This window comes from Alnus glutinosa, chromosome 14 (genome assembly GCF_958979055.1).
Source record: "Alnus glutinosa chromosome 14, dhAlnGlut1.1, whole genome shotgun sequence".
NCBI classification, from domain to species: Eukaryota; Viridiplantae; Streptophyta; class Magnoliopsida; order Fagales; family Betulaceae; genus Alnus; species Alnus glutinosa.
The window spans coordinates 1,784,543-1,807,211 of NC_084899.1; the positions used below are offsets into that span (position 1 = coordinate 1,784,543).

General features: G+C 38.0%; 3 protein-coding genes and 1 pseudogene across 4 annotated transcripts; all 4 read right to left on the minus strand.

Moving 5' to 3' along the window:
* Positions 1-6,559, minus strand: LOC133857196 (WD-40 repeat-containing protein MSI4-like). The gene is made up of 15 exons (XM_062292364.1): positions 6,262-6,559; positions 6,017-6,080; positions 5,567-5,653; positions 5,388-5,450; positions 4,979-5,044; positions 4,777-4,851; positions 3,544-3,619; positions 3,091-3,298; positions 2,915-2,996; positions 2,642-2,715; positions 2,353-2,464; positions 2,149-2,223; positions 1,863-1,939; positions 853-952; positions 1-283 (listed from the first exon to the last, which is right to left on the minus strand). The coding sequence occupies exons 1-15, from the start codon at positions 6,468-6,470 to the stop codon at positions 173-175; spliced, it is 1,479 nt and encodes a 492-aa protein (XP_062148348.1). The 5' UTR covers positions 6,471-6,559; the 3' UTR covers positions 1-172.
* A 1,087-nt stretch (positions 6,560-7,646) lies between these two features.
* On the minus strand, positions 7,647-10,110 carry LOC133857631 (uncharacterized). Its single transcript, XM_062292908.1, has 4 exons — positions 9,952-10,110; positions 9,736-9,836; positions 7,951-8,029; positions 7,647-7,844 (listed from the first exon to the last, which is right to left on the minus strand). The coding sequence occupies exons 1-4, from the start codon at positions 9,952-9,954 to the stop codon at positions 7,797-7,799; spliced, it is 231 nt and encodes a 76-aa protein (XP_062148892.1). The 5' UTR covers positions 9,955-10,110; the 3' UTR covers positions 7,647-7,796.
* Positions 8,201-8,335, minus strand: LOC133858210 (U2 spliceosomal RNA; annotated as a pseudogene).
* A 1,867-nt stretch (positions 10,111-11,977) lies between the features above and the next one.
* Positions 11,978-20,644, minus strand: LOC133856473 (receptor-like serine/threonine-protein kinase ALE2). 2 transcript variants are annotated; one of them, XM_062291509.1, is made up of 18 exons: positions 20,127-20,644; positions 19,022-19,147; positions 18,715-18,945; positions 18,500-18,631; positions 18,330-18,419; positions 18,083-18,223; positions 17,913-18,002; positions 17,717-17,806; positions 16,828-16,956; positions 16,512-16,739; positions 16,333-16,404; positions 16,133-16,225; positions 15,903-16,010; positions 15,163-15,534; positions 14,779-15,072; positions 14,041-14,430; positions 13,686-13,929; positions 11,978-13,070 (listed from the first exon to the last, which is right to left on the minus strand). In XM_062291509.1, the coding sequence occupies exons 1-18, from the start codon at positions 20,206-20,208 to the stop codon at positions 12,383-12,385; spliced, it is 3,600 nt and encodes a 1,199-aa protein (XP_062147493.1). In that variant the 5' UTR covers positions 20,209-20,644; the 3' UTR covers positions 11,978-12,382. The 2 variants fall into 2 exon arrangements, with proteins under 2 accessions (XP_062147493.1, XP_062147492.1); XM_062291508.1 differs by having other exon boundaries at positions 16,133-16,234; positions 20,127-20,643.
* Between the last annotated feature and the right edge of the window lie 2,025 nt (positions 20,645-22,669).

Genomic DNA, 22,669 nt, shown 5'->3' on the forward strand with positions numbered 1-22,669 from the left:
TTAAGCCAAATTAGACCCATAGATTAGTGATCATCCTGGAACTTGAGAAAGGGTTGTAGACTTGTCCACCACAATTACTACTACAAAGACATTGCTAGCAATTTCTCCGCCTAAATACAAAAACAGAAGCCCCAATCAATATCCTGTTATTTTACAGGTGTTGTAAAAGTTCTTAGGATTCTCGAGGCTTTGAAGCACAAGCAACCACATGCGACTTGAACTTATCCAGCTCTGCAAGAACCTCCTCCTCAGGCCTGTAGATCAAATCACTCATGCGCCATATCTGCAGAGATTAATGTCAGTTTCGTGAATCAACTCAAGTCACTGAAACAAACTTAAAGAGAACTTTTATATGACCTTAAACATATCGGAAAAAAAAAAAAAAGGATCAGAAAGGAAAAGTAGCGGTTTTTCTTCTTTTTTAGTTTTTTGGTAAGGAGAGAGGTGGGGTTGTTCAAGTTGCTATTTAAAGCTTTTCCATCCCATAGGGGGGGTAAAATTCAAGTAGTGGGTGATTATTGCTGGGGAAGGACTAAAATTAACAGCTTCATCACTCTAATGCTATTCAAATATTATTTTTGTTGTAAGAACACTCTAGAACCATCTTGTGTAAACGCTGCACATTGATATTACAACAAATTACGGGATATCTATCCAAGCTTATAGCTTCTTCATCTGTGTCAATCTCAACACTATCTTTCATAAGTTTCCCTCATCTTTCCCAGTGTGCATGTTTGAAAGACTTGAACGGCAATAATTCCTTGAACTAATTTCCCATCTGATCACCTATATGTTCATACATTATAAAACTTATGCAAGCAAATAATAAAATGAAAACCAAAAGTATCATACCTGTAATGTCCCTCCTCCACCAGTAGTATCACAATCATCAGAGACGCTAACAATAGTCCATGGATCAGATGCATTCCAATGGAAATCAACAACTTTGTCCCTGCATAAAAGTGAAGACTTTATGAGTAAATCAGTCAAAGAAACACTTTAAAAACACCTTGAAGAAATGCATAATTAACCAATCAAACCATATAAGCCAGGACTAAAAAGGAGTGCAATATTATATGCTGGGCATCTCATAACAAGGTCTGTACCCAGAACAGGTCCCACTTGAGTCGATCAGGAAAGAAGTGGCTTGGATAAGGTCCTATCCTTCAACCTTTTTTTTTTGGCATAAAGCGACCACTCTTAAGGCTCAAACTTGCACACTTGCGTTTAAGATGTTTGCCATTACACATACAATGGCCCCTATGCTAGGCATCTCATAACAAGAGTTGAAAATTTCCGAATGCAAAATCAAGCAAGGGAAAACTTTTGAAATTGGAACATAAGAACCATTGGAGATAAAATACGTCAAGCAAACAGCAAAAGGGCTTTAGACCACTACCATTTCACGAAAAACTTTGACTGCTAAGTTTGCAAAGGTTTCTGAGTGCTATCAACACGGAGATTTAAGCATATCTCATAGAATAATGTGTTTTTGCGACAACCAACACACCAGATCAGCAATAGTCAAGTAAAGTTCTAATGGACGGGGTGTGTATACATGGGTAGCATTGTGAAAATCATAAAACAAATATACAAATGGACATCAAGATGAGATGGAAAATACAGGATAAGAAGAAAGAAAACCAATAATTGAAGGGATATGAAAATAATTGAAGGGATATGAAACAAAAACCAAGTTCAAATGAAGAGCATTTTGAGTCAGGTCAATGATGGCCTGGTTCAGAAGAAGATATGGTCCAAGATACAACAGAATTTTAAAAATAATCCTGTAACTGAGACCCTATATAGCTGGAGAGTCTTTCTCAGGGTAAGTCAATGGAGTGAAAAAGACAGATTCAAACCTGTGCCCAGCATGCTGAAAAAACAAGCCTGGAGGAGAACTTGGACTTCTTGTTGCTCGCTCTACCTTTTTACCAACCTGCAACATGAAATAAAAGATTGTCAAAGACAAGGAAAAAGCATGCATGTTAGCGAACATACCCAATATCAACAGTGGCAAAATGACAGACTCTGACACACATAAAAGGCAAACATGTTCATATTTGACTGCTTGAAAGGAAGGACCTATGTAATCCCAGAGACATAACAGCAATTAAACTCAGATAAGTACAGTTCAAAAGTTTCCACCTTCTCATAATCCCAGATGTTCAAGAGACCATCCTCTGCAGAACTTCCAAAGACAGATGACTTGTCCGGAGACCACTGGAACAGGAAACATACTTCAGTAATAACAAAAGTTTCAAAACTACCAGTTTGGAAAAAAGATATGCCTCATAAAAAGTAGAAAGTATGAGACTAAAGAAAGAAGAAAACAAGAAGATTCATTAATACCTGAACACAAAGGACAGCAGCTTTGTGACCCTCAAATTTATATATAGGTGACCCAACTCCATTTGAAGTGAGATTTCGGCGATCAAACATGCGAACAGAATTATCTGCTGACCTGGAAAGAGATTACAACAATTTGAATGTACGTATCTACTAATTTTCAGCATCTCCTCCCCCCCCCCCCCCCCCCCCCCCCAGTGCAAAATTAAGCACCATCGAACCCAGAAGAGTATCACACACCCAAAATACAGTGAGACAATAAAATTGAAAGAAACATGAGATCACAACATACCCAGTTAGAATAAGGTTATCATCGTGGGGATTCCAATCAACACAGTGAAGATCAGCATTATGTGCCTTTTCAACCTGTCAAACAGAAACAACAACAGACAAATATAATCAACAAAAGCCGAGAATTTATCTAACAAAAAATGTTACAGATTCAAGAAATAAGTATTGCTGCTAGTGTATAGTCAAAATCATAAATTGAAAACCATAATAACAAAAAAAAAAAAAGCATTAAATAAGAGGACCAAAAATTTAAAAAGCAAATGGGGCAAATAACCTTAACAGCGGGGCTAGAGCCAACTCTCGCATCCCATAATATGAGGCAGGAATCATCACCTACACTACAAAACTCCTGTGCACTTCAGCAGAGAGATATAAAAGCGTCAGAAATAGGACATTTCATAAGCCATAATAGCTAGTAAGCCCACTGCTAATAAAGTCATGCAAATTTACCTGGATGGACAGAACGTCACATCTTCAACTGTTTCTTCATGCCCAAGGTAGACACCCCGTGGTCCAACAGAAGGGCCATCAGCAGCTTTATCATTGCCTTCTCCAGGTTTAGTATTTTGTTTAACGATTGATCCACTAGATCCTGGAGATGTGGCTGCTGTTGATATATGGTCCTGAATACTCCACAAAACCACCGACTTGTCCTTCCCTGTAATAAGAATCTTATTCTTCAGATGAAAATCTTAATGAAGACAAAACTCATTTTTATTAAGCATAATAATAAAAGGACATAGCATGCAGGAACTCCAACAAATTTATTGGAGGCGACATTCAACAGGATTCATAACATCTCAAGCAGTGGAAATAAAGAGAGAAAGATTTTAGCAATAGTTTCTACACTTCATTGAAATAGTAGAAATAACTTTTAAAATATATATATATATATATAGTCACCTCCAGAGAGCACATAGGGTTCAGTACGACACATTGCAAGAGCAAATTCTGCATTATCTTGATGTCCAGTCAAAATCTGCAGGAAGCAAAATTCAATGTTAATATCATGAAAGAAAGAAGCATAATCAGTACAGGCCATACAAAAGATAAAGGCTGACAGTTGTTGTACTAATATCAAATTAGTCCCAAGAAAGAAATTCTAAAAGGTCCACTAATTAATTGTATCATCTACACAGATACTGACGCTAGAAGGTCCAGAAGATTTTTTTTTTTTTTTTGGGACAAGTTGGTCCAGAAGATTAACTAAAAAGTCATGCCACTAATAGTTCATTTTCTTTTTTTTGATAAGTAAGAATACTTTATTAAAGAAAGCGTAAGGCGCCCCTAAGTACACATGAAGTATACACAGGAACAACCAAAGCTAACCCACTAAAACTCAATAGAACCAACAAAACCCAAACCCCTCGAAAACGAAGAAAAACCCCAAAACAAACTACAGTAGAAACCAACTAAGAACAAAAACAACCCACCACCCACCCACCAAAGCACACAAACCTACATCATGTGTGCCTTGCCTTTCCTACTCCTAGAAGGAACTTTAGCATCACCATAATTGATGGAGCTATGCAAATTTAGTAGCTCCCTTTTTCCCTTAGACTTTTGGCGCGCAATCATCTTCTCCCGCTGAAAATCCTCTTCCATGGCTTCCCTAATTGCCAAGGCCTCCTCCCCAAAACCCCTTCCAATGCCCAATCCAAGGGCGATCCATCCCAATAGTTCATTTTCTCTGTACAGATTTCTGATTTCACCTCTCTTGGCAAGAACTTAAGAGAACATTGCAACAATATAGACTTAATTTCTTAAGCTTTTGGAGTACACTTCCACATACCGCTGTTAAATTTTTTTATAACATATTTTCTAGCTTACAGACATATAAACAACAGCTTCTTTTAATGGAAAATAACTCATGCACCCATAAGGACCTGAACCCATGACTTCACCCACCATACCATTCCAAGGACGATGAAGGTGCCATTTAGTCCAAAAAGAAAGCATTAATCCTAGTATTCCAAAAGCTAAGGAATCTCACATCACAATACAGATCCAAAGTGAAGCTTTTCCCTCAGATAATAATGAGTGAATTTGCCATAATGGTAAGTTATAAAGGATTTAAATAAAGGAAATGGGAGTTTAACAATGAGGGAAAAAAACATTCTGACAATAAAAATGTACCAAATCTGGACGAGAATTGGTAGCTCCAAGGACAGCATGGCGGTTAGGTTGAGCTTCGACATCCCAAATAAGAACCTGAGTTTTAGTATATCCAATAATTAGCAACATTAAAATTTTCAGGTTAATGAAACGTAGAAATCAAAGACAACTAAAATATACTCGATCCAAAGTATATACATGACAAACTTCATAAAACACTTACATCAGGACTGTCAGTATGAGTAGCCACTATCTTAGAGTTCTGTGGGAGTTCCCTGATCCTGTTGACCTGCAAAATGGTATTAACTAATTAATGCAATAAGTATCAAGGGATTCAATAATAAACGGGCACCTCCATCATTTGCAACAATGGAGACAAAAACAAATAAAATTGAACAAGACTCAAAGCAACGAGCCTTTTCACTGAAAAAATTACAACCGTAGGATAGCTATTTCCTTCCGTTTTGCACAATAACAGTAACATGCTTTTAAATGGGTTTGATACAAAGTATCCAGAAAAAAACAATGGGTTTGATACAAAGTATCCAGAAAAGAAAAAAAAAAAAAAAAAATCCACTTCATTTTTTAGTATATGGGTGATTTTATGCATTTGGTGAATGGACGACTCATACCTCTCCAGGATGTATGATAGTTTTGTACTTCTTTACAAATGGCGAGCGCGCTTCTTCATTGAACTGAAAAATAAAGCAATTTATGGTAAACAAAGAAGTTAGCTGCATGCATAACCTCGTTGGAGTTAAAGTAGTGCACGAGAAGGAGAACGCAAAAACATCTCAAAATAATGAGTTACCTGGGATATGTGCTCTGCGGCTGCAACCCTGGGTTTGACAACTTCACAATTCGCAATGACCAGAGTATTTGGAACACTACCATCAGTCTGAAAACAAAAGGGGAAAAAAAAACCAATAATCAAGTGAAGAAGACCCATAAACTTGCTTTGTACAAGACAGCCTAATTAAGCTCTTTGCTTCAGAGCATTGGCAAACATACAGAATAATATAAAATATCTTAATCAAATTGACTATTTGTGTCTTACAACATGGAATTGAGATAATAAAAGAAAATGCACGAAACTTCGCATATTCAACATAAAAGTATGATTCTGATGCAAACAACGAGGAATTCAAACATCACAATAGTACATCTTAAACTCAAACTTGTTTGGTTAATTAATATACTTAAGAAGCCACCTATAGTGTAATTTCAGTTAACGAATCGAATTGACACATAGCAAACTTGCCTGTTCAGAGAGATAGAGACGCTGGCGATTCTTGTAGGTAGCTTGCTCAAGCTGCGGACCCCACCTGCTCATAGCAACAACAAAACGATTACGCCCTTAACAACAAACAAACAAACAAACAGAAGACCAGCATAAACCCTGAGAACTAGAATACAAGATCAAAACCCTAGAAATGACTCTGAGAGATAGAGAGAGATATTGTTTGTGTGTGTGTGGGGGGGGGGGGGGGGGGGGGGGGGGGGTACCGGCAAGAGAGAGAGGGCCAAACGAGGTTGTGGTTGGCGAGCCAGTCGTAGAGGACGGGGACGAGGGACTTCCACTGGGTGTACTTGTCGTCCACGCTGGGCTGCTGGGCCTTCTTGGCCTTCACTGCCTCCTCTTTCTTCTCCTCCTTGGGCTTGGGCTTCCGGCCCCTCGTCTCCTTCTTCTTCACGATCTGCGGCTGCGACTCCATCGCTGCTTCACCTCCTGTTCCTCCCAACTACGACACTGTCCAACTGAATCTCTCTCTCTCTCTCTCTCTCTCTCTCTCTGTTTCTACCTCTGCGTCACGCATTTTAAAATACTCTGCTAAACACGCGATAACTCGGACTGTCATGGGCCGGGCCCTGGTCCATTAATTAAGTCCGACTCCGTCGTCCATTTGCCCAGTAATGTGAGAGACGGAAACCATGTCGTTTATTTGATACAAAACTTAGGTAAGTGTCGTTTATTTGGTACAAAACTCTCGCTACAAACAAGCTCCAACAAGTTAATTTGTCATTGTGAGAGCATCTCAACGAGTTCTCCAAATTTTAGTTATTTTAATTATCACTTTTAAAAAACTCTCAATATTAAACTCGTTAAATATTTTTTTACTTTTACTAAATATTATTTTTTTATTAATTTTGAGCAACCAACTACACATAATTACCTAACAGCTAAACAACTTTTCAATAGTTAAACTTTTTGGCAAATGCAAAAATCCGCAATTACAATTTGCTTCTATGTTTAACCTAATATTAAGATAACAATTTGTGTTCACTTATTAAAAATTGAGTATAAGATTATATATGTCAATTAGAGGCGAAACCACAGTAAGACTTGAAGGGGGCTTAATATCAACCATATTCCGATCCATTTAATTAAGATCTCAATCATAATCCACTAATTTCGTATTGAGTTCGTGTAAAAAATTATTAGCCTTAAATGCCGCAGGTAAAGTTAAGATTGTGCTTGAAGCATATCTATAAGAGCATATATATTAACCCATAATTTGATCTATTTAATTAAACAAGTCAAACTCCTAAATTCTAACCCATTAATTTCATATTGAATTCGTATCAAGTTCATGCCTCTTATTGTAACAGTCTGACCACGTACTCATTTAGCAAATGTAATACCTTGAGGACATGTGGACATAATGCACAAATATTGAAGTAAACATCACCAAAAAGGACAAATTAAATTTCTACAGCAGGTTCTCAAGAAGCCTGGATCACTTTTCTAATTCTGCGTTGTATTTATGGCAACCTTACTGCAGGTTAAGAAGGATGCAATTCATCACTCTCATTTCCAAACCATAATAATCTTTCCGAGACAAAATGATGCTCAAAGCCACCATAGCACTCATCATCTTTCTTTTGCCACATGACACAACAAACTAGTAATTTTATTGATGGCAAAGTCTTCGTTCCAAAAACCACAAAATATATTTAACTAATAACGTCAAAAGTAACATCCTTCTCCATGTAAAACTAATCCTGCTTGACAAAATTTTGTCTTGCCCAATGTTAAAAAATCATACATAAACACCAGAAGCCAGTAGCAAGAACAAGGACCCAAAACCCTGCACCAGAGATATTGATATTTCGCATCAGCAATAGGATTAGATTCCAATATCTCCTAATATCTACACGTAATGACAAAATGGAGAACAAAAGCTACAGTCGTACCAAAAAGACAGATGCAACAGCTCCGGTAACAAGCTCCTTGGCAAGACTGCGGTTTCGCCTGGAAGAGGTTGCTTCATAGCTGCAAGTGATACTTACTGCTGTTAAATGCCATCTTTAAAGAAAGAAAAAATGGATATTGCAAAGACCTAAGAGTATTATTGACTTTAAGAATAACAAATAATTCTCTGAAGTGTCTTCCCAAGTATCCATAAACCATAGCCCATTACAATTCTTGACCATACAATGGATTAGTAGCTTCTGCTACAGAATAATTTTTTCATAAGCCATAGCAGCAAAGGTTGACAGTAAAAGCCACCCTTTTTTTTTTTACTCTGAATAATATAGAGACTACACTTGATCTTAGCCAAAAGGCCAAGAAAGGTATGAGAAACAACCTCCACAGCCTATTGAAGTGCTTAGCTAAAAGCTATCCAAATTAAACTACATCACCCATGACCATAACAAGATGACTCCATACTTATCCCCATATATACCATCAGAAATGTTCAACAGGCACAAATTTTGGAAGTAAAATAGGGCAATTCTGGGTTAGAAATCAAAGATATAGCGCAAGTGACTCAGAATTAAGAAGGCTTTCAAGAGGCAAACTTAAGGAATTGAAAATTTATAAAATAAAATAATGATTTACTGAACTCAAATAAGCAAGGTAGCTGTCTATGACCTGAAGAAACGAAAATTTTGCTGAAAGAAAGAATAGTCTCATATATCACAATTATTAAAAAAGTCTTCTCCCGCCTTTTATTCAGAAACCAAGTTCCAATTTCCCAAGAAAATTGAAAGATATTCTAACTTCTACTCTCATTGCTAGACAAGAAGGAAAAACAAAACAAAAAAAGAACTGTGGAAGATTTCTACTGTTTCATCTAATGCACCTCAGAAATTTTTTTAACAGAATTCCATTTGATTCCAAATCTTTTCACCACTTCACACTTCTCAAATGCACGTTAGGCTATACTTTCCACCTTCATTTTCAACTTCTTTACAATTACCTCTTTCCATCATTGAAGACATGCCCAAAAGATATGATTAAGAACAAAAAAATAAGATCTGAACCATCACATAATCTTACACTGATGAAGCCTTTAACCTCAAAAAAGCCCAAATTTGAGTGTGCGTGTGAATAGAATTCCTCCAATGCAACACTCAATTAGAAACTAAACTCCATTTGTCCACTTGGTAGCAAAGGAGACATGGGATGTGTAAATGCATATATAAATCCTCTAAGACCGCAAATCACGTGACTAACAGATGAACACATAAAGCTAAAGTTAAAATGTTTTAAGTACAGGAATACAAATAAGTCTGCAAAATATAAAGCTCCCATAGATTACGAAAGTATTTTTTTTCTTGAAATTTTTGTCTTTTCAAGACTAAAACAAGCAAATCTCTTTTTTATATCTTTTGATCTGAAAATTCAGGATCCAACAAACACAAATATATTAAGAAGTTGAATATCATTTCCATCAGATGGGCAATAGGGCCAAGAACAATAGAATAGACAAAATAATAGCGAATCTCCATCCATTCAGAACCCTAGAATTTCAAACCGTAGCATCGGTAAAAGCTTCAGAAAACAATTCGATATATCTCTTTCACATGCTAATTTTCTTCAAACAACTAACAAATTATCATCTAAGTAGCTTATTTTCACTGTGCGCTGGATCACATTAGCACGATCTTTAGAAATTCTAAAAGACATTGAACAAGACAAATTGTTCTGGAAATACAAAAGAAAGTGCGCTTTGGGGATCGGATCGAGCTTACATGAAGAAGGAGGCGGTGACGATCAGGCCGATCGCGAGCATGAGCGCCGACAGGGTTGGGTACCACGCGTCAGGGACGGGACTGGCGATCGGTTTCGGCGCCTCCGAAAACAAAAGCAAACGGAAAAGGATCTCAGAAATCGAAAACTGAAAAAACGCCTTCGGAGAATAACAAAAACCACAACCCTAGAAAACGTTTGGGAATCAAGAGGTTTACCATCACAAGCGGTTTTCGTAGCTTCTGCTTCTGCTTCTCCTTCTCGCAGCTTGGATCGACGACTCTGAACTCAGCTCTAGTGGTGCAGTGGAGACTCTCGGTCAATATGAGAACCGGATCGGGTTCCTTTGATGAATCTAACGGTTCACAGAGTGACACATCAGCAACGAAAATGCAGAGATGAAAAAAATTGCACGTCGTCTAAAATTGCTATGATATAGAATTCTCTGAATCTTTAGTCGTTCATCTCAAATTAAATTAAATGGTTAAGATGTTATCACATCTATTTTATCATGTTAAATATTTAAAATGATAAATATAAATTTAATAAAAATAATTAATATTAATATGACAAAATTTAAGAATTTTACATTATAAATTAAATTAGATGAAAAAAAAAAAAAAAGTGTGAGTGACTCGAAATTTATCAAAATATGACAAAGAAAACTGTTTTAAACTTGTGCTTCGTTTGTTTGAACGAAAAATGATTTTGACATTTTCTGGTGTTTGGTAAGAGCGAAAATAATAGTCAATTGAAAAATGATTTCTGTTTAACCAAAAATGCTTAGTAAATTTTAAAAAATAATTCACGTTTTTTTAAAAGTGTAAATCATTTTTCAAAAACGCCAGATTCATTCAAACCCTTTTAAACGACATAGTCAATCTTCACGTTCAAGTAGTCGACCATCACCGAAATCTTGCCAGTACAGAAATTCGCCAACATCCTGTCAATGTCGACGGAATCCGACAACCAAATTGGTCGTATTCCGGGCATCCGAGCCGAATCTGGCTAGAAAGGCCGGATTTCGGCTAGCTGGCCGAATCTGGCCAGAAAGGTCGGATCTCGGCCAGCTGGCCGAATCTAGCTAGAATATCCAATCCGGCTGGCCGGACGGATTTGGCCAAAAAATCCCGGCTAGAACAGCCGGATCCCTGTCGACTAGCCGGATTCCAACGATTCCAGCCAGTAGGCCGGAGTTCGACGATTCTGTGCCGGATTCCAGAAGTTTTGGCCAGAATCCAGTCATTTTTGCCGAAAATCCGGCCACTTTCGCAGGAATTCGGCAAACCCAGATTCTGACGAAACTATCCGGATTTCAGCCTTTATCTCGGATTATGGCTATAGTAGTCGGAATCCAATAAAAGTGGCTGAAATCCTATCAGTCAGTGATGGAATTTCGTCACCAGTGATTTTTATATTATTTTACATTAATATTTATATGTTTTGAATAAAAATTGATTTTTATATGTTAATATGATTGAATAAAAATATAAAAAATATTTGTGATTTTCTGTACGTGCCAAACACCGAAAAATGCTTTCGATAAATTTTTTTTTTTCAGAAAAATGACTTCCCTGAAACCATTTTACGACGAAAATCATTTTACATCGAAACAAACGGAGCATTAGGTGAAAATTTTGGCTAAGGCAACATAAAATAACTTGCAAGTCAAAAATATTTCAAAAAATTTTAGAACTAACAACTTCGATCTTTATTAGTATGTTTTGTATCTGTATGGTTCTTCTCGCTCTCTTAAGAAATGGAGATTCAAAGATTCAATAATTAAAAAGATAGATTTTGGAGTCATGAAGTAACCATGAGATTGTCAGGAACTTGAAATGGAGAAGAACCATTTCATTGTCCATATTAAATTTCACAAATCTAATGATGTATATATTATCACACTGTATATATGTTGTCATATCATTCAAAAAATTTAAATGAAGTGCCAATATATGCATTATTAGATGCAACAAACCAAATTTCGGATCATATATAAAATAGTTATCTCCATTTGAATATTCTAGATTAATATACTTGTTTCAGTTGAGAGGGAGGGAGAGAACAAATCAACTAGTTTTGTCACCTTCTCTGCTTCTTTGGTGATGAAAAACATGATTCCCAACTTTAAACCAAAACTTCTTGTGGAGTTAATATGTTTGTGACTGGCAATAAGAGAAGGTGTATATTTTCTGTGTCAATGATTACTTACATCCTAACAAAAGTAACAGCATAACAACAAAATTCACAGCACTGGAAGGGGGGAATGGATGCATTTCATGATACAAAGTGTTCTATACATTTCAGTAACAAGAGCAACCCTTTCCCCCCTCAAATACATTTCAGGATCCGAAATTATTGAGGCTTAATCAAGTATAAACAGACAATGGAGGCCCTGTCACCATCACCAATTGACACTTATTACCGTTAATCAAAATTAGATTCACACCCTTACCAAAAAGCATTTGCATCCGGGAGTTTATTTAGGGCTGCAAAGTACTGCACTCCCATTTCATGACTTGCTCACATCCCAGTTTGAAGCCTCAACAAGCCATTCTACTCTGCATGAGATAAATTCCTGCTTGTGCTTTCAAATCTGAGTTCAAATATTGAAAGAGAAAACAACCTTTAGAGAAGGGATTATCAGCATCAATGCGAACCTGGCCATAACCTGAACATAACCCCATGTTCGCTCACACTGCCCGCAGACAATCTCCTAATTCTCTGCCAGAAGTACCTGCCCCTTCCCATTCTCAAAGGACCTGAACTAGAGTGCCTCCTAAAGGACCCAGATTCCTGCCTCGCAAATCTTGTTGACGAACCAAAAAAATCTGACGCTGACATTCCCCTCTCAGTATCAATGCCAGAATTGAAATTAGGAAGTGAGTATTGGCTTTGCACAGGATCTGGTAACTCTCCTGAGCCAGTACTGACCTCAGCGTCCATGCAAATTGACAAATCCTCTTGGCTTAAGCTTCTTGAACCAACTTTTGCCTCATCACACTCATTACATACTAGTTTCAAGGCCTGAACAACCTCACCCATAAACGGGCGGTGCGATACCTCCGGTTGTACACACATTGATGCAATGGCTGCTACTTTGGCAACGCTATCAAAAGCCACATCAGATCCTAGAGATTCATCTACAATTGTCTCTAACCCTTCTTTACTAGTGAGGAGTGGACGGGCCCATGCAACTAAATTCTCTTGGCCAGGTGGTTGTGACATGTCTACTGGCTTTCTCCCGGACAAAAGCTCAAGAAGGACAACTCCATAGCTGTAGACATCACTTTTCACAAGAAGATGCCCAGTCATTGCATACTCTGGAGCCACATACCTGGAAAGTTACGAGGATAAAAACTTCATCAAAAATAGAGAAGGCACTAAAGCAGCCCAGTGGAGGTATCCAAAAACATTTTAGATGGCTATAACTACTGCTATATATATGGAATTACTTTAAACAATAATGATCCATCAGTGAAGGGATGATAAACAACCTAAATTGCTACCTTCGTTTTATTTTTACTCTCTCATCTTTATTCTTCTTGAAGAAATAGCATGGAGTAGTAATCAGTGGCAAGTAGGGTAGTATAAAGGATGGCTTTTGGCCCCAATTAACCAAAGATTAGGCTACCGTTTTAAGAGAAGGGTTATTTAATTAAACCTCACTGAAATTCATAGAAATACTGCTGACCACATTTTATGCCTATAACTTCCTCTTAAAGACAAAACCTATCACAGGCAAGGAAACATAGACTGTCATAAATCAGTCAACACGAACCTGCAACGAAAATAATTGTTCAAAGTGATATACTTGATGGTCAGCTCCTATGTGTGTACGTCTTTGGAGAAAAGAATGTTTATCTTCTCCACTCACACGCCTACAGTTTCTATTTATATGCATAAATTAGACGTACAAAAATTGGATACCACAGGAAGAAAATGTTTGTACCCAAAAGTTCCCATGACACGTGTCGATATGTGTCTGCTTTCCTCATCCATGGCAGTTCGAGCCAAACCAAAGTCTGACACTTTTGGCGTAAAATCATGCTCCAACAAGATGTTGCTGGACTTGAAGTCCCTATGTATGACACGAGGGCTAGAATCCTCATGCAGATAAGCTAGACCACGAGCAGCACCAAGTGCTATCTTCATACGGGCAGCCCAATCAAGTGGAGCAGTTTCCTTGTCAATGCCTGCCAGCAAAGAAGATGGACAAAAACACAACCATTTTCACAAAGAGTTTAACTATTACAAACAGTAATAACCAACTATAGAGCAAGCCCAGAAAGAGCAAAATAACAAACCATGTAAATGGGATTCCACACTGCCGTTTGGAATGAGTTCATAAACCAAGCAGCGGGTGCGCTCCTCTGTACATATACCAATCAACTTGACCAGGTTGCGATGATGAAGGCGGCTCAGCATCTCGACTTCAGCTAAGAACTCCCGACCACCCTGCTGATCATCTCTCTTTAAAACTTTGACAGCCACTTTGGTCCCATCTTCAAGAACACCACTGTAAACAAGCCCAAAGCCACCTTCCCCAAGTATTTTTGAAGCATCAAAATTGTCAGTGGCTTTCTCTATGTCGCTCGTACTGAAAGTCTTAGCAGATCCAGTATAAGTTGCGATGCTAGATCCAAATGATAATGACACAGAACTGGGTCCACTTCCAATCAAAGACCCGCCAAGGCCTGCAAAATATATTCTTTCTTATATTGAAAGAGCAAAAACTTCTGGATGAATCCAATTTTGAGGATGAAACCCCTAATTACGTGATCAGGATCGAACCAAAATTATAACACATGCATTTCAGATTTATGAAGAATTCGTATGCCATGCCTTAAGGTTTCATAAGTCCAACTTTTACGTGTTAGATTCATGTAAAAGATCATTTAACTAATTGACAGTACCAAGCTCAAAAGTATTCTTTATTCAGAAGATGAAATAAACCTGCCAGGTTCAACCAATTCAAGCAACTAATTGGCTAAATTTTGTGACAGACTGCACCTGCTTTTTTATGGTATTGAAATAGGGAGTACCTGATGGTTTGTTGTGGGAAGGGGGCAAAACCCGTGGAGTTGGCACTGGATCACAAACAAGCTTTCTATGTTTGAAGAGAAATACCAAAGCAGCAGCAGAGCATAAGACCACTGCTACAAAAGCTGAAATCACAATAATAGCAATTATGCCACCACCAAGCCCATCATTATGCCACCTTTTATGCACATCAACCCCAAGGGGTTTATTTGTCCTTGCATTATTGTCAACACCAGAGTAAGGACCACCATCTATTATGTTAATGCCCGAAGGAGAAGGCGGAGATGGGGGTAAACCTATAAATGCAGTAGTTCTATATAAATTTCCAGTTGGAAGATTATTAGAGATGGAGAGAGAGAGGTAAGAAACTGAGTGTTAATATATACCAGGATAGCGTACGTATAATACTCCGTAGTCACCAAAGTAGGAAGCTTGTATAACAACTTGTTTGTGCCAAAATCTCTGAAAAGTCAATAAGGCTGTGGTGTTATCAAACTTGTCCCCCAAGGGTACCAAGTCAATAAGGACATCAGTCTTCTCTGGTTGTTGACTAGCAGCATTGGCTCCAATAATACGAACTTGACTTTGTTTCATAAAAACCCCAGCAGCAATTTCTTTAGCCAGCTCTGATACCAAAGGGAAGAAGGTATACAGAGCAACACTAAGGCGCAGACCAACTTGGATGGGCAAAACACAGCCACAAGGTGAACCCGGAGGAGTATTCGTATAGGGTTCTGTGCATATGGTTGATGAGCAATCTACAAAAAGGCAGAACCTGTGCGTTAAATTCTAGTAAGAAAAATAATTAATGTGTTTGGTAACCAACTTCCTCTCCCCTCCCCTTATTTTCACTTCTCCCAAAAAAGGTCAACTTCAAAACATTGTCACTTTTTATATCACATCAATCATTTTTTATTATTATTCAAATAAAAAAATTCATTACAAAACAAACTTTTACACTTTTCCATACAAATTCTTTACTTTATATCACATCGATCACTTCTTACTACTACTCAAAAAAAAATTCACCTCAACAATCTTTACCAAACACACCCAATATTATTGGAACAACAGAAGTGCAGAGCCCTAGTAACCCTTAAGTTTTGAAAATTAAGTATTTACATACCTTCATTAGGAGGCGGAGGTGGGAATGCTTTAAGTGGTGGCAGGACTGGTATCTTTGGACTCTTCGATGTAGACTTAGAAGGAGAAACATTAGGGGGAAGAAAGGGCACTTGAGATTGCAAACATACTCAATCAGGTACTCATTTAACTCAAGAAAAACTGAACTTGAAAAACTTCAATTAATAATATTTAATAAACAAAAAAAACAAAAGAATCTTGAGTTTTCCTTACTTTTAGTGTGGCCAGGTGCAGCTCTTGGAGGTGGAGAAGGAGCAGGTGAAGCATTGCTCATTGGTGAAGGAAAGGGGAAATGGGATTGGGAAACTGAAGAGCCTGCCATGCATCAGTTAATCCGAAATTGAAACAGCTATATAGCTCACTGCTGAGTCTCTAGTAGGAAGAAATCACTTCAGTATTCACTCTTGCCTTACCTGGCTTCAGGGGAGGAGGAGCAAAGTGTGTTCCCCCACTTGTTGGAAGTAATGCTGGAGAGATGACCGGACCTATGTATAATAATGAAATGAAAAGCAACACATGATGTCTTTAACGTCAAAGGACATAATAAATCAAATCAAGCTTTGCTCTACATATGTAAGGTAAAATACTAAACCTTGCTGTTTTGAGGTGGGAGGAGAAACCAGATATGATGATGCTGGAGCAGGGCTGGTGATATTGTTCCTTGCATGATAATGCTTATAAAATGAGGTTGAAGGTGAAGACGCAGGAGAATGATAACCTTTGTCTAATGGAGATTTAGGAGATAAAAGAGATGGTGCAGGAGCGTAATTAGAATGCCTCATAGCCCTGTGTGTGGAAGGAGCTACGGCAGGAAAAGAACCTGCAAATAATATTAACAAAAGTTTTACCATCTTATAGCACATACTTCATTTTACCAATCTAGCTGAAATATGTAGGTTTCTGCATACCTTGAGCTGGAGAATGGTCCACAAGGGGTAATGGCGTAGGTGTTTCATGTGGAGGTGCAGCCTCTGGAATTCTATCCCTCTGCCAACCAATGCTTGGAGGAGGAGTTGATTCAGGCGAGACATCAGGGTCTGCACTTCATGTGGACCAGCCAAATATAATATTTGTCAGCCTATAGAGAGCTTTAACAACCATAGCAAGTAGCCTTTAGAAAACAAATGGATAAACTGGTTAAATGCATATATCGGCCATACAAAATGAATTTAATGATGGCCAGATTTTTAACACCTAAAATAAAAATAATAAAATAGGGGGAACAAAGGTTGAAGGAAATGGGGTTCCGTGATTCCAGAGAAACCTTATTGAAATTAACTGTTCAGTAGAACAAATAAGATCAATTTGGGAAAAACAGAGTGTATGGTTTAGTTTATGCGTGGTTTTTATTATCTCACCTTTGATACGTTTTAAAGATTATAGTGTACATGCAACTCAACCATCAAAGTCTTATCACAACAGTTTTGGGCTGTTACAGAAATTCTTTTTATTGCCATAATATTGATATATGTCACGATTAATTTATTTCTATTGCCCATATATCTGGACTACTTATCAACATAAGATAACCGGACGTAAGGTACAATGGCATCTTTTCTTTGAAACTCACAGCCTTAGCATTTCAACTTGAACCATGAAGCAAAGAGGAACACAAAAAATAGGTTTCTCTTCGTATATAGTGCATAAATTCCCCCCTCTCAAAAAAAATAAAAACAAAGAAATAACTCCTTTTTTTAAGGATAAAGGGTCTTGGAGCAATGGGGGTAAAGGGGAAAAAAGGGTCCACATTTTAAAAATATAGAAATAAATGAAGTACATTTTTCTCGCAAGATGCACCTGGTAATATGGATGGGGATTCACCAGGCATAACTGGATGTAGAGGTGGTGAATTTTTTGGCAATTCACTCATTGGCGATGCGACTGGTGCTGCATAATTATGACAAAAAGAAGAAGCAATAAGGTCAATTCAACTGATCACTTTGACAGTTTGATAGAAAGTTTAGTTTTGAAAAATGAATTCAATAAGGTGCACCAGGTAATGTGGATGGTGCTATTTCTGGTACATTTGGGCGGATTGCCTGTGGATATCGTCTAAATTTCCACGGTGGTGATGCAACAGAGACTGTATTTGAATAAAAGGGGCCAGTTTAGAACATATTGAGTGGAGATCTAGTGATGGCGTAAAAAATACTGGTCATGTACCTGGAGTAATTGGCTCTGGGATGGGAGCCTTATTATCTGGTGCTTTTCTATGATGAGAGCTAGGTGACAAAGTTCCTGGCATACTTGGGTGACTGACTGGTGAATATTGTGGCAATTCACTCGTTGGTGATGCGACTGGTGCTTCATGATTGTGACAAAAAGAAGAAACAATAAGGTCAATTCAACTGGTCACTTTGATAGTTTGATATAAAGTCTAGTTTTGAAAAATTAATGCAATAAGGTGCACCGGGTAATGTGGATGGTGCTATTTCTGGCATATTTGGGTGGATTGCAGGTGGATATCGTCCAAATCTCCCCGGTGGCGATGAAACAGATACTTTATTTGAATAAAAAGGGGCATGTTCAAAACATATTGAACAGAGATCTAGTGATGGCATGGAAATACTGATCACATACCTGGAGTAATTGGCACTGGTATGGGAGCCTTATTATCTGGTGTTTTTCTATGATGAGAGCTAGGTGACAAAGTTCCCGGCATACTTGGGTGGCTGACTGGTGAATTTTGGGGCAACTTACTTGGAGTTGCCACTGGAAATATACATTATGACACAAGCAGTTAATCTTTACCCTATTTCAACTGGGAACTCAGAAAACCCTAATAAATTATCTACCTGGAGCAGCAACTGGCAATGAAACAGGAGTTTTATAAACTGGTGTCTGAGGAGCGCTTGGTGGCATGGACGGGACATGTCCTTGAACAGCCGAAGGTGGAGGAGCTGTCCGATGCAGTGGGGATACAGGTGGAGTGCTTGGTGTCAATGTTGGTACAAGCCCTTGGGTCCCTCGGGGCACTGGAGCAGATGTAAGAGGTGGTAATGCAAGTGGAGGGTGAGAATCTGACCCTGGATTGTCCAAACTAGAAGCTTATTCCGATGGCCTCAAGATTACATTCTGTAGTGCCAGGGTTATAAGGATTACCGTTTGGCTGGGATGATGAGCTTGGTGCACTGCTTCTCCATGACTTTCTGTGATGGGCTGGACCAGGTGTTCCTTCGAACAGAGGAACTGAAGAAAAAGTTGCTGGAGACGGGGATATATTGGACTCTGAAAGAGCATAATAAAAGACTATTAGGAAACTCAACAAGCCATCAACAACTTTGATATATAGTCAATTCTTGAAATTATTCAGTAGTACGATGAATATAGATTTTCAATGTAAAACTTATAATTTAAACACTTTTTTGGAAAGTTTCATGCGTTTCAGCTAGAAGACTGACTTATGGGCTCGGTTTATGAAGTCTTCATTAACATTAAGGGACAGTTTTCTCTTTCATTAGCATTTGCAGGAGCAGGAATTAGTTTGAAGATTAAGTGTTGATATCTGTGTTGGATATAGAAAGGAGAAATTATGAAATAATTTTCGTTTCTCCTATTCAGTATGAGAATCTGGGGCTATCAGTCTCATGAAAATATTCCAAAGAATAGAACTTAGTAATTTAGCCAGCAGACAAGCGGATCTTATGAAGATGAGACATCCCATGGGTCAGAATCATGCCTCAACTGCATGAATGTCTGCAGTTATCAATAAGGGACTATAGGGTTAAGCTTTCATTATTATAGCAGCTCCTAGATGGAAACCATTTCCTTATATAAAGCCTCAATAGAAAAGCATTCCCCACATGAAGCCTAGGATAATCGTTGCTAAACTTAACAAAAGAATGAAACTACTAGCTGCAAATTGTGGTCATAAAGCTAAGCGAGGCAAATTTGGGGAAACAATTCTACAGGTTAATAATACGTCCAGATCAATGAAGACGCCAATGTACAAAACAGTTTATCTCAGTCTATTATACTCCATGAATCAATTAAAACATAAGTTGAGTACAACGTTGAGCTACATGTTCACACTCTCCACACCATTGATTATACAAACTAAACTGGCAACATGAAATTTCATCAACCGGGATCACTATATGCTGCTTGGGCACAAGATTTATCAAATCCATTTTAAATTTGTTAACTTTATCAGAAAAGTCCAATAATATTTATATAAAGCAAAAAACTTTGAAATGTAAAAATTTACCTGTAGATCCTTGGACAGCCAAAGCAAAGCCAATGACACAGAGTTTCACCAGCTGGAGAACGGCTGCCATCCCCACCCCCATCAGATATAACAAAAAATCTCAAAAATCTCTTACCCAAACTTCTCAATGATGATGAAGAAATTAAAAACACCAATACAAGAATAAATAAACGAATAAATTACTAAATAAGGAGTCGATAACTTGAAGCAAGAACAAAAAAATGATGTTAAATTAAAGAAGAGCTACAAATAGTGAGAGCAAAGCAATGAGAATAGAGTCTATAGAAAAACCCAGAAATGGGTTTGGTGGAAGAAACCCAATCAATCGTTTTCTTAAAACTAAAGCTCTGGAATTTGCAGAGTTTTGAGACTGCCATATGTGACAGAACCGCCCTCACTGGCATAGGTTATTGAATACAATTACAAGTAGAACCAACAAAAACAGGCAAGGCCACAGTGCTAAGTAACAGACACTTTTAAGAGAGAGAGAGAGAGAGATTGTTGGTAATGGTCAATGACTCTCAATATTTTAATGGGAAGGTTGGAATTGAGTGGGAGTAAATGGGAATTGAATCTACTTTTACGTTGGAGTTGAAACTCTTCGTGGGTTTTTTTTAATGGGTTTGCTGGACTCATTTTCTTCCTGGTTTTGCAGTTGTTTCTGTTGGAGATAGCGACTGTGAGAGAGTGGGGTGTGGCATGTGTCAAAGCTGGACTCTGACACATCACCCTCTGATTCTTCAAGATTTACATATAATTTAGCTTTTAAAAAACAATATAACAAAAGGTCCATTAGTGTGTGGTATTGGTAAAAGTATATTGCAACATGTATGGTTTAGCAATCAGCATCCCCCATCAACTCATTGATGAAACAGTCTCTCTCATTTGTCCCGAAAAGAAAAGAATAGAAAGAAAGAGGCTTTTATTGGTCACTCATATAATGATAAGATCCTTAGGAATTAGGATAATTTGTTGGATTATAAAGAATAGCACATATCGTCACGAAACTCTTCACACACATCTGACTCCGTTGTTGTTGAAAATTGACTCGTGCATGTCGGAATTGGGTCGGGTTGAATCAAATGCCAGGCCGGCCATTTTAAACGTCCCTAATGAAGACAACGGCGGAAAGCTCAAATTCCTACGGAATATGTATCGAAGATGTTGGATCATTCCTTGATAAAATAATGCCAGTTTTTATGACACTCGATTAGGGGTGACAATTCATGTTTGCGTGCTGGGTTTAGATCAACTCTAACCTGACCAATTTAATTAAGCAGGTCAAATCCCTTGACCCTAACCCAATAATTTCATATCGAATTTGTAAATCGGGTAAAAAAATTGTCAGTTATATTCCAACAACAGTCTTCAAGCATGTAACTATGTAAGCATGTGGCCATCCATCTAGTCACACTGATTCTTTGGGACTATATAAATACTAGAAAAGAAAATTAATCGGCAGATTTTTGTCAGGTAATTTGGGCACCCGTGAATTTGTACATCCTCTAATCTAATCCGACAGGGAAGCAGCATCTTGTGGAGATAGACAAGTCACAAGCCACAAAGATTGCGATAGCGCCCCAAGTAGATCTATGGTGGACCATTTGAATAGTATGTACCATATTTTTGTCGCACATGGACCAGCCCCAACATGAGATCGATATGGTATGAGACAAAACAGTCCTCTCGATAGTGGGCAAAATTTAGGCTACGTCTTATTTTAGGTTGTATTCATCATTGGCTTAGATCCAATTGAAATTGGACTCGTTGGGATCATTTCCATGGATTTATTTATCCATTTGATCTAAAGCTCTCATCAAATTCTAAGTCATTCAAAACACGTTTCCATCTTCATTTTATTTTTTCTAAAGAATTTAACAAACTCCCCCCCTAAATCCTTACCTTTTTTTAAGCTTCTGTCGGCTAGCAGATGAAAACAATGAGCTTATTTTTTTTTTTTTCTTTTTTTATTTGCTTTGGAAAAAAGTAGAAAAAACGTAATCGTTACAGGACCCTAGTGCCAATGAAGCCGACTGGTGTAACACGCACTGCTCATTAATGGGGCAAAGGCCACCTGGTCTACCTTCCTGAAGGGTAAGAGAAGCATGGGACCATCCCAAGAACGTTCCAACCACCTTTACAAACCACGTGCAAATATGCAGTGAGCACTTGTTGACGCCATTATTTCCCCGTCTAGCTTTTTCTTTTTCTTTTTCTTTTTTTTTTGCCCTGTTTAAGGTTGAAAAATATTAATATAAATCCTTTGAATGGATATTCCCCCCCCTTTACCAACCCCCACGCTTTTTTCTTCGTGGTAGGGAATTCCTACCAAAACCTATCTCTCAAGGAACTCAACCAGTCATTGGATAGGTCATTATGATTTCCACGACCCTTGGGCCTCCTCTTTCTGGTGGACCCCCCAACACCCGGACAAAGCAGGAACCATCCATCCCCCGATACCGCTATTTGGTCAAATTCAGGTCACAGACCCCGGAATGGATAATGTCAAAGCTACAAATCATTGCAACAAAGAAGAAAAAACA